The sequence below is a fragment of the Chaetomium globosum genome, genomic scaffold (assembly GCF_000143365.1).
Source record: "Chaetomium globosum CBS 148.51 scaffold_2 genomic scaffold, whole genome shotgun sequence".
Classification (NCBI taxonomy): Eukaryota; Fungi; Ascomycota; class Sordariomycetes; order Sordariales; family Chaetomiaceae; genus Chaetomium; species Chaetomium globosum.
In genome coordinates, this window is record NT_165977.1 from 3,007,941 (window position 1) to 3,019,576 (window position 11,636).

At 55.2% G+C, this 11,636-nt stretch overlaps 4 protein-coding genes across 4 annotated transcripts in view; 3 read left to right on the top strand and 1 right to left on the bottom strand.

Moving 5' to 3' along the window:
* The window catches only part of CHGG_03085 (uncharacterized protein), a gene marked incomplete at both ends in the record, with an annotated part of 2,467 nt that extends 1,916 nt beyond the window's left edge, over window positions 1-551 (top strand). The window contains one exon of the mRNA XM_001229600.1: window positions 471-551. Within this exon, the coding sequence (XP_001229601.1) occupies window positions 471-551 (81 nt within the window). The remainder of the gene's footprint in view (window positions 1-470) is intronic.
* Window positions 552-2,580: 2,029 nt separating this feature from the next.
* CHGG_03086 (uncharacterized protein) lies at window positions 2,581-3,999 on the top strand (the record flags this gene model as incomplete). Its single annotated transcript, XM_001229601.1, has 1 exon — window positions 2,581-3,999. One exon carries the CDS (start codon window positions 2,581-2,583, stop codon window positions 3,997-3,999), a length of 1,419 nt encoding a protein of 472 aa, XP_001229602.1.
* Window positions 4,000-5,679: 1,680 nt separating this feature from the next.
* Window positions 5,680-11,218, bottom strand: CHGG_03087 (uncharacterized protein; the record flags this gene model as incomplete). Its single annotated transcript, XM_001229602.1, has 4 exons — window positions 5,680-6,721; window positions 6,813-9,016; window positions 9,107-10,741; window positions 10,799-11,218. The coding sequence occupies 4 exons, from the start codon at window positions 11,216-11,218 to the stop codon at window positions 5,680-5,682; spliced, it is 5,301 nt and encodes a 1,766-aa protein (XP_001229603.1).
* Window positions 11,219-11,474: 256 nt separating this feature from the next.
* The window catches only part of CHGG_03088 (uncharacterized protein), a gene marked incomplete at both ends in the record, with an annotated part of 3,831 nt that continues 3,669 nt past the window's right edge, over window positions 11,475-11,636 (top strand). The window contains one exon of the mRNA XM_001229603.1: window positions 11,475-11,480. Within this exon, the coding sequence (XP_001229604.1) occupies window positions 11,475-11,480 (6 nt within the window). The remainder of the gene's footprint in view (window positions 11,481-11,636) is intronic.

The following is an 11,636-nucleotide window of genomic DNA, read 5'->3' on the forward strand; positions in this document are numbered from 1 at the left end:
TGTGTTGTTTGTTTCTTAACTGCTTTGGACCTTTTTTCTTCTTCTCTCTCGTTTATTAACGGACCATGGTGGTTTTTTTATGTTGAGTGTTTCTTTTGTTTACTTGGGATGGGGGGACACCGTTGTTGTTTTTCAGGGGCTGCGCATAATCCGGCACGAGCAAGATACCACGTCTGTCTTTCCTGTTGTCAAACCCATATATACCACGACCATGAAGCTACTGTGTACTATGAGATGATAAATGATATACACCAGGTTGAATGGAAGTCCTTCTTGCCAACGTGAAGCACCATTCACCGAAGGAACACGGGCTTGAAGAAGTTGTTCTGGGGACTGGACAACGACAATTCCGGTGTAACGGTACCTCGAACCACTCACCTTAGTTACCTACCCTATCCGAACTCCCGTGTCTTGGCCCGCTGTATCGGGTTCTAGAAGGTGGTATTTGAAATTCCATGGGAATTCCCTAGAGAACTAGGGAGGCCGTTGTCGATGAAACGAATGCCCGGTGTATCCGCTCGGAGAAGGCCGGCGATCATGAGACGTTGTAAAGCCGCGGTAAGGCCATTTGGAATTACGACCCGCGGTGGGAAATGCATTTATCCTTTGCCGTAGCCGAGGATTTCTGGTAGATCTCGCCCTCCTGTCTTTTTCTCTCGTCTTTTTCTACTTTATAATTTCTTTACGATTCCTGTTGGACAGGGTCAAAGTCTTACCGGTAAATCCGACGTTCGGTTCGAAGCGATCAAGACCGAAGCGGTGAAGTCGTCGTTGAGGTCGAGGCCCTAACTCCAGATGTGGAAGGAAGAAAAGTTCTCGAAGGTTGCTATCAGGGTGGTTCCTTGCCTGTGGCATCCTAGCAATTTTGCGTGCGGAGTCTCGCTCACGAGACGAGGAATGCCAAGAACGGATGTTGGGCCTTCGAATGACTTGCTGGGTTTCCCACAAGCCAAGCCTGGTGAACTTCGAAGGGCTTTTTCTCTTATCCGTTGGCCGTTGATGTTTTTGTGTCCGGCTATGAACCCATTTCCCTAGCATCCGTCTTCTTGCCAGGACGGGCCGGATGCCGACCAGTATCGGGAGAGATTCGGGGTTGAAAGTGGGAGGTTTGAGGCGGAGGCAACAAACTTCATCTTGGACCCCCGCGCCAAAAAGCGGGAAGGTGCTCTGAAAAAGTGTGGAGCGGATGCAATGGAACGTCAGGAAACATTCTCTCATTCCACTTCCCCATCCACTTTGAAGCCCAACCACCGACGACAGTGCTTGGGGTTCGGAATTGCACAGTAATTATTGAGCAAGTCCTTTTGCCAAGGGAGAAGGGGGACGCTCGCATGTTTATGACTGGTGCGAATGTCAGCGTTCATTGAGAGGAAGGAAGCAGGCTTGCAGGGCAAGTCACCATCCCACCACTTTCTTGGTCTCGTGAGGGACAGTGGCCAATCAAGCCGATAAAGGGTTCGCTGACGTCGTTGCTTATCACCCACCCCTTCTGGGGTCGATAAGTCATCTCGTGTGCCGTCCACCCGACAGTGTAATCGGGCATTCCAGCAGCTCGAGGACTTCGAAGTCAGGAGCCAATTTGGCATGGCCGATAAGTCGTCTTAATTAGTTAGACAGGACTCGAGACAGGCTCGGCCAACGGGGGGCGTTACCCATATCTCGTGCCACACAGGCACGCATCCATCATGACATGTACCACGGGGAATTGGGGCAACCCTTATCAATGCTCCGCTCTTCACTGGCTATATTGCTGCGATTTTGATCATAAGAAGTTGCCTTCGGCCCCCCATGCACGTTTTGATACCCTAGCGGGATCCCTCCGGTTTTTCTCGATGGCGACAAGTCTATGTTAGTTAGGTTGTTGATGCCGCCGGTTGGTTCCGCTTCCAGGTTGTTGATGATCAACAATTCTTCTTCTCCCTCTCTCGGAGCAGTTGCGTTAACGAACGCCACCTATCTCTTACCGCTATTTGTTATGTACTTCCGGCCTTCTGGTCCCAGCCTCGCGGCTTCATCAAGATCCCCGTCACCGTCACTGTCACCGCGCCTGGAAGACAAGCTTCCGCTCCAATTTTTGGGTGTGGCGTCTTTCAGGGTCCAGCGCTTGTTGGGGTGGGCCTGGGGTCAACATTTTACGTACTCGAATTGCCCTGTGCGCGGCACGCGAGACATCGCCTGAACACGCTGTGAGTGGCCGCCCTGGCTCGCCTGGACACCTGAGGGCAGCCCCGAGGAAGGCCCTGTGCCCCTGTTCGTGTACCGACCATTCCGGTAATGACCCGCTCTGCAGCTCCAGGCTGATCTGCGCTGTCGGATTACACAACACTGGCTGGGAGCCCTGCATGCTGCAAGCGGCGGGCCGGTATTTACGCCCAGTTGGCCGTCATCTCTCCACGATCCTTTCTCGTCTCGTCCCGACTCAGCCAGGGTCCCTCACACGTTCGGCCACGTCGCCCAGCCGCCGATTCTTTCTCGCCTACTTGTGCTTCATCTTTTTTTCCGTCGTCGCCCTTTTTCGAAAGATATGAAGACCATTTTGCTATCAACACCGATTCCACCGCCAGCAACAGCAGCCTCGCCATGTCAGCAGCATTGCAGAGGCCGGGAGAAGATGGATTTGGGTCGCGAACCCCGGGCACCCCCAGACCAGAGATGATGCCAACACGGGCGACGACCACTTCGACTCCGGTCCAGATCCCGACGAGACCGAAATCTCGAGACCCGACGCACCCGGCGCATACGCAAAAGCCACACCGCAACCATGGAGGCCGGAGGAATCATTCCATGGCCCGTTCGAGGGATGCCCACTCTCGTGACGCTATCCCACCCTCGGTGGCGGCCCTGTTGGCCATCACGAGCATCCCGCCGCCCAAGGCGGCACGGAGCCTACGACAGACAAAGACAGAAAAAAGAATGACTGTGGAATCTATCATTGAGAGGGCACAAGAGTCCGAGAAGGAACTTAGTCTAACGCTGAGCAAGAGCCCGTTGGACATTCTTTTGATGGCACCCGAGGACCTCGAGGCCGATGACACATCTGTCTGCGATAGTATTCCCGAGTCGGTCCTTTCCACCCGGACAATCTCAATGGAGTCCATGCCGTCGCTGAGCAACTCTTTCACTACCGACAACACATTTTCGTCGCTCGAGTCGCCTCACACACCACTGAGGAGGCGCAACATTCAGCCAACCCGACGCTCTATGGAGCCAGTATCGTCACCACCCGGCGAACCAGAGAATCACCCGTTGTCATCTCCCGAGGACGAAATTGCGGATTTGGATCTAAGTGTATTCAGTGGCAAGGAGGAGGCCCCGGACAAGAAGACTTCACGGTTACCTTTCAGCCCACTCAAGTCGGCCTTCAAGTCGAACTTGACCGCCTCGTTACGAGCCTTGCGCCAGGCTGCACGCTCCTTCTCCAACCTGAATTTCTCGTCGATCCCGCCCGAGGACTTCCTCACGCGATCCATCCTGACGATCGACCCCCAGGTCCCATACACTGACGAGCGCAGGCCGCCCCCTCTCGAGGAGGAACCGACGGCCGCGCTTCGGCGCTACCTGAACCCCACCACAACAGCGCGCATGGAGAAGCCCGCGCCTGTGGCATCCGGACCAGCGCTACGAACCTTCACGGCTTCCATTCAGATGCAGACCTACAAGATCCAGCGGGCGCGCAGTCCGTCATCCAACTCGGGCCGTTCGCCTTATCCGTCAATCGGCCCCTCGTCAACATCGACGGCGGCAGCGTCGCAGCCGCCGCAACCGAAACCCGTGGTGACGGAGCACCCCATGCCGGGGCCACGACAACGCGAGATGCGCGAGAATCCCGATTTCATCCGCATCGCCGTCATGGAGATGGCCATGCGGAAGAGCGGTAAGCTCGACGACCAGCGACCCGGCCGCGCGCGTTGGGCGCTTCCACCTCGAAAATCCAACACCAGCCCCTACGAGATTGGGCCCGACGGAGTGCCCGCCAGATGGGTTGCTGTCACTCACTAAACACCACCGAAATCGAGTTGCAGCACTCGCCACGCGGGATCATCCACCGTGCGATACCAGCTGCACCTTGAGCGAGTCGTCGCGAATGAGAACCAACTTGACAATCTGCCGACCCGCCCAACGTCGTCATCGGAAGGACTGGCATTACTTGGCAAGCGCACAACAACACGGCCGGGCCCACCGAATCGGGAAGGCCACATTGTGAAGCGGCCTGTGGGATTTTCGCACGCGATCAACACATTCTTCTTTCGCGGTAGCGCCTCTCAACTCCAGGGCCAGTCAGATTCCCTAGTGATAGTACTCTCGACCTCGGCCAAAGAACTTCCGCCCTAAAGGCCATCAGTGCCCGATGGATGCGCACTCCGTTTCAAACGATGCGGTGCGGGGTGTGGGGGTTTGCAGCCCGACGAATTGCGTCGCCCGGATTTCGGCCGGCTTTCAAGCGACTGACGATGGCGAGCATCTGATTTTTTATTCCCGCATGCATCGCATATGGGATATTGGGCCCTGAGACGGCCATGGGTGGCCCTCGAAACAATCCCCACCAGCAAATCTTTTAATCAACTCCGCACCAGCCGAGCATTATCATTTTCACAAGCAATGTCCGGCAGGCAAACCGGCATCAAGACATTACACTTCGCATCTACCTAGGGGGACAGGTGCATCTACTGCTGCATGCGAGGGAGTTCAATCATTCAACTGGGGTTTGCCATTGCCATCTCATAGCCGCATCGTTCTATCACCATTTCAACACTATCATCATTACCAGGCTGTCTATTTTCACGGGGCGGGCTCTTCCTTTTTTTTTCGGCGTTAGGGCAGGGGCCCAGGGGGTAGGCCAATCTGGAAGCAAGCGGGTTCTGAGTTTATCAAGGTTGGAGTCCGTTTGACAGGAAAGGGTCAACCAATATGTTGCAATTCATACATTTATTTACTACACACAGACATGGGCATACTGTGTGTACGTTGGCAACAACGTTTGGCGGCGTGTCATACACTTCCCGTACACACTCAAAACATTTGGGCTAGTTTCTATGAGTATCTCAACTGAATCCCGCTGTGAGCGAGAATGGTGAACCATGCCCAGCAAGTCTACTCCTCATAAACTCACACACAACATTCCCCTTCTGCCAGACTGAGGTCCATTTCGGCTAATGGACGGTCTACTCATTCATCCGGATGAAGTCATACCCAGCTTTGTGAATGCGTACCTGCATTGTTTGTGTAACGCCACGCGTGTCCCGGTACCATGGAAATCCCCATCATCACCAAGATTTCGATCGATCTGATCGATCTCTTCCGTGCAGGGCTAACCGCCCGCCGCCCGCAGATGCGGCTGGTTCCCGGGGCGCAAGGCCGACCCGGCCGGCCATGCACAGGTCATATGTCGTGTTGTGGTGTCATTGCGTGCCGTCGAGTCGTGATGGCGAGGTGTGACCAGGTGGAGGGGTAGCGTTCTCGTGACTTTGGAACAACAACTGGATTCAGCTCGGTGGGAAAACGCAAGGAAGAATAGCACCATACCATGGGAGCACTGAATTGGTACAATCGGCGAGCAGAAAACAGCTTCCTGACCAACCCGTCATCTATCACTTCTTCACCTTTGGATATCAAAATCCCGGTTAATTACACATAACAAAAAGCCATCCACCCAACAACCATCACCAAAACTACACATCCTTACTCCTCCTCCTCCCCGTCATCCTCCGCCTCACTACCCTTCCCCTTGCCCGCCGCCCTCGCCCACTCGACCGCCCTAGCCGACACCCTCTCCCTACTCTTCGCATCGCCCCTCTCTTCCTCCCACTTCGCCCAGCGGCGGAACCAGGCCTTGGCCTGGCGCGGCTTGAGCCCCTTGACCTTACTCCCGCGATCAAACAGATCCCTCACCACAGCCACATCGCCATCCTCGACCGGGACCGAAACCTCGAGATCCAGCAGCTGGTTCCACAGATCAAACTTGCGCGGGTAGGTGGCGAGCAGGTTCTCGAAGAGGGTGCGGCCCTGCTCGCGGTCGCCGTGCGGGGAGCGGAACTCGAGCGCCGCGAACTTGGGCAGCAGCGCGAAGGTGTGCCTGGGCCGCGCTGCCGACGCCGCTGCCGCCGCTTGTGTTGGCTGGGTTGCCGAGGATTTGCGTGGCGCGTTTGACGAGCGCCCGTCCGCGCTCCGGCTGGCCCGCGGTCGCGTGCAGGAAGTGGGCGTAGTTGATCCAGACGTGTGGGGACCGCGAGCCGTACTTCTTGAGGATCTTGTCTTCAAAAAGGGCTTCGGCTTCCTGTGGGAGGGAGTTAGTATGGTGGGATTGTGAAGGGGGCAAAGGGGATGGAGATGGGAAAAGGGGGGACTTGCCTTGTGCTTGCCTGACTGGATGTAGATGCTTGCTAGCCGCTCGTGGACCTCCTGGTCGTCGTTGTAGGTGCAGGCGCGCTTGAAGACCTCTTCAACGGTCTCGTCGGTACCGTAGGCGACTTCCAAGTTGAGGTAGGCGATCCAGACATTGAGCTTCTCGGTTTCCTCCTTGATGTTGATTGTCTTGATGGCCCGCTCGGCCACTTGCCTTGCGCTAGCGAGGTCGTTGATTTGCATCTGAGAGGCCATGTAGGCGATCCAGAGCTCTGACGAGTCCGGTTGACCGAGGAGGAGACGTTCGTAATCGCTGGAGGTTTGCGGCCCGTTGATGTCGAGCTCAGCAGTCTTATCGACGATACCCTGAGGTTGCCGCCTCTTCTTAGACTTTTTGCTTGGTTCATCAGCCGCTGGGGCATCGGCGCTCTCATCAGCATCCAAAGCATTAGCCGTCCAGTCGAAGCCACCGGCCCATCAAGGCCCGGTGAGGCCCTCTTCTGCCGCATCCCCCATTTCGACATCGACTGTCATCTTCCCCATCCTCGTCATCCTCATCCTCATCGTCGGAACCGCCGATGAGAATGGCGCCGCCAGCATCGCTCATCTCTTCATCTTCACTTTCCTCTCCATCCAGAACCGCGCCGGCGTCCTCATCCTCGCTATCAACATCCATGTCGTCCGCCTCGCCGTCCTTGAAGTATGAGGGTTTCAACCCAAGGTTGATCCGTTTCTTTTCGAGGTCGACCTTCAAGACCCGCGCCTTTACGCGGTCGCCCTCGTTGTATAGTGTCCTGGCATCCTTGACATTGCGGTCCGCCATCTCGCTGCGGTGGCACAGACCAGACAGGTTCATCGAGCCGCTAATCTCAATAAAAGCGCCAAACTCTTCAACCTTCCGTACCTTGCCGGTGATGGTTTGACCCTCCTTGAGATCCGCGATGGTGGTCAGCGGGACATAGTCCTTGTCCACCACCGACGGCTTCAGATTCAGCTCAATACGGCCCTCGGCTACCGAAATGATGCGACCCTTGACGAGCTGGTCGACCTGGTAGTGCTCTTTCCAGTCTTTCAGATACGAGTCGGACAGGTTCTTGATCTTGACCAGCGCCACAAGGTCACCGCCGAGCGACACAAAGAGGCCCTTGTCGGAGACGTTTCTGACAAAGCCGCGAATGATATCGCCGACCTCGAGCTTGGTGTTTTTTGTGACCTCCTTGTCCTTCACAGGGAGGGATGAGTTCAACACCTTGGAGGGCCTCATTGACAACCTCACTCTCTTGTTGCTCTTGTCAACCTCGACGACGGCTACCCGCACAATTTCATTTCTGGAATGCGATAGGGGATTCGCATCATCGTAATCGTCAGCGAGGTCTGCCAGGTGGACCGGCCCCGCTACTAGCTCGCTCAACTTGACAATGACTTGACGGTCGTTGACCTTGGTAACCTTGGCCGGCAGAACCAATCCTTGTTGAATTTTGTCCCAAGAAAGTTGAGCTGCTTCGCCAGAGGTCCGGGCTGAGAGGTCGACCCGCTCCTTCTCCTTGTCCACGGCGAGTACCCTTACTTGGAGCGCAGAACCCACGGGGAAGCTCTTCTCCAAGTTTGCCAATTTGGCCAGATCATCAGAGGCCTCCATGGCGTTGATCCTCCCACGCACGTTCGGCGACAAGTTTACCCAAAGGTAGTTGGATGCAACATTGTTGACGAAGGCGACATGGGTGGATCCGACCTCAATTTTATCTAGGGACAGCGATTCGGGAAGTGTATCCGCCTTCAGGTCGCTAGGTTTTGTCGACAACTCTAGAACTGAGTGACTGGACCGGTGAGTGATGGGGAGGAAGCGGTGATTGCGGGCATCGTGAACGCCGAGAACCCGAACCTCCAAGATTTCGTTCGGCTTGAATCGCTTGAGTGGCCGCTTCGCATCCGGAATGTCCTCCCATTTATCGAAGACCTGAGACACGTCGATCCGCCCCTGGATGTTATCTGCGATCTGGACGTTCAGCTGCGTCTCTTTCGCCGACTTTACCCTAGCCTTCGTGAGCTTGCCGATTGCAAGATCGTCAGCCGAGGTGATCGAGTCATCCAAAGAGTTGATAGCCTTCTCCGTAGGCTTGACAACCTTCTTCGCCTCGTCGTCCGCAACCGAAGGAATGGCAACCACCAACCGGCCAAGGTCCTTGTCGATGGAGGTGATCTTGACAGTGAGGGACTGTGACTTGTACATTCCGAAGCTGGGCTTGTCCTGGGCATCGCGAGGCAGCTTCGACTTGGGAAGGAGAGCAGTCAGCTTCCCTGCAAATTGCACGAAGGCAGCAGTGGCGGTAATATTCCGAACGAAGCCGGCAACTTCGTTCCCTAGCCGGGCATCATCTGCGCTCGCAAGAAGCTTCCCTTCCTTGCTGGCCTGGACGAGGCTCGGCTTGTGAGAAAGCGTGATGGAACGCCGGGCTTCATTCTTTTCCAAAACAACCAACTCAGAGAGCGTTTGGTTGACGTGGATTTTCTTGAGCGCTGATTGCGTTTTGCTCACTGACTTGTCCGTCAGGTGCGCCACAGGGAGGACGGCCTTCAGGGAGTTGTCGGTGAGCTCAACAAAGATGTCGTCCTCGGTCTTCTGCGTAACCTTCGCCGACACCAGGTCGCCGATTTGCAGCTTCTTGAGAGCGAGCTGTTTTTCGAGACCAAAAGCTGATGGGTCTTTGCAGGAAACGATTAGGCGGCGAGCTTCGGGATCGAAACTGATGACATAAATGCTGACCGTTTGGCCGACACGGAAGTGTTCCTTGGGATCACTAATGTAGGCTTCGCTCATCTCAGAGACCGGGAGAAAACCACGTAATTGGCCATAGAACTGAACGATGGCGCCGTGCTGCAACACATTCACTATTGTGCCGGGAGCCTGTAGACCAACTGCCAGCTCGTCATATGACTTGATAGGAAGGGCTTCCGAGTTAACCAGCGTTTTCTTCAATGTCAGACGAAGCTGGTGTCTTGCCGGGTTGGTGGAGAGCACGCGGGCCTTAACTTTCATTCCTTCCCTAAATTTCTTTTCGGGATGTTGCAGGTGAACGTCGGAAAGGTGCATCTCGGGAACCAGGCCAGAGATTCCATCGGCGATATTGACGATGAGGCCCCCGAGGCCATCTTGGTTAATAACGAGCTTCTCGACCACACCGGGTACCACTGCTCCCACGGGGATATCCTCGATTCTCAAGAACGGCTGTTCAAGAACTTTCTTCTCGAATGAAAGGAGGAACATGCCATCAAAGTTGTTATAACCAACCACACGCCCGGGGTGAACGGAGCCAACCTTGTAGGGGCCGCTGCTCTCGAACAAACTGTCGACTTTGCCGTCCTTGACCCTCGAGATGTGCACGAAGCCCGGAATGCCTTCGACACCAACGTCAACATAAAGACCAATACCAGGCTCGACTCTTTGTACGGTGCACTCATCCACAGTCGCAGAGTGAGCAAGGATCCTGGTTGGCAGAATCTCCTGACTGTCCTTGTTTGCGGTCTTTGGCTTCAATGAGAGGATGTGTGGCAGCACAGAGATACCCAATTTCGGCAGCTTTGCGTTCGGGAACGTGCAGATGATCCTCGCCTTGATGCGCGAGCCTACCTTGTACTGGGCCACAATATCGACGCCGTCAGGCCCGGCGCCAGAGTGAACAAGATCTGCAGTCACATCCAGGTGGCCCATCACTTTGCCGACAACACCGTGCTGAGACACCTCGGAGACCAAAACGTCGGCCGCAGTACCGGGCAGGAAGGAGCCAATCGTCGTAGCTTCGGATGGGCTGCTTTTAGGGTTGCCGATGCGATCGGAGAGCGTTGAGAGCTGCACAACCTTGCCGCTGGCGACCTTGTTTGCCACAATGCAAAGAAGGACTGATCCCGGCTGGAGACTCTCCTCAGGGATGCTCTTGTCGAGTTGTTTCCGCGGCAGGAACCCCCTTAACTTGGACTCGGCTATGCTGATATCCATGACAAATCCGTGGTCTTCGACGCTGGCGACCGCGGCCATGAGAGTGCAGTTCTCGACCACGTCCTGCTCCGAGATACCAGTGTTGGAATGCGCCGGATCAAGAGCAAGACCGATGTGACGTTTTGACTTTCCGGGGGCTGATTCGTCTAGTGTTGATGTGACATAAGCGCGGACATACTGGCCGATTTGGAATAAGCTCTTCAGGTCAACGTCGTCGACACCTTCGTCCTCAGGCTCATCGTCGTCTTCCTCCTTCTCGGCACTCTCCTCCAACCGTTGTGTCAGGGGCTCGGAGATGGAGGTTATGGGCACATGGCCAACAAGGTTGTTCGGTAGTGCAATGACAATATCGAGCGCGTTGATGGCGCAGACCGTCCCGAGTACCAATGAGCCTTGTACCAGCCGCTAGAATCCGAAAGTTAACCGTTGCACCACCCGCGGTTTTCCCACGTCATGTCCTACCTTGAAGTTCAGACCCTCCACTTTGACGGCATCTTCGTCTTTACTCTCGCCCGTGCCTGCCTCTGCAGCGCGAGACTTGCGCCTCTTTCTCCTAGCAGAGTTGTCACCCTTCTTCCCCTCTGACTGCTCCTCGAACAAGACATCCTTCTTCGCTTGAATCGAGATCTGCTTTTGCTCCAGGGGAGTCAGGACGCTCCCGCCACCTCGTGGAAACAACGGTTCTTCCTCCTTCAGTTTTGAAACCACTGGAGCTGCTGCTGGCTTCGCGGGTGACTTTTGTTCCTTTGCGCCCTTCTTGCCGTCGTCTTTGGTCGATTCGCTCGCTTTCGCCCGTTTCGAGGGTCTCGACTCGGTGGCGGTCCGGGGTGGTTTGGAGGCAGAGGCGCCGTTAGGGCCTTCTTTGCGCTTTAAGGAACCCATAATGATTATGTGGCTGCTTGTGTTGCAGCAATTGAAGAGCAATTTGCTAAACTGCCTTCTCTGCGCAATAGCTTCGCAACCGAGAGCACTGCATAAAATGCCACTGAAAGCTGCCCACCACAAAAATTTCTGGCGGGTCCTCGTCTCGGCCTGCACGATAACGATAAGGAAGGCGGTCAGAGTGGGGTGGGGCATGGGGACTCAAGCATTTGGCACCGTTGAGGCCGGCTCCCCATGGACAGAAAACACCGAAACTATGACGGTAGGTAAATTGATTGTTGACCAAACCCTCAGCTGTAGAAACAGCACAAGAAAGTCATTACTCAATTTTAGGTTTCTATATTACTCGGCTCCCTATTTGAAAACCCTTATTCTATTATTTTTCTTCACTCGGTATCTTGAACACCGCCTTGTTTTT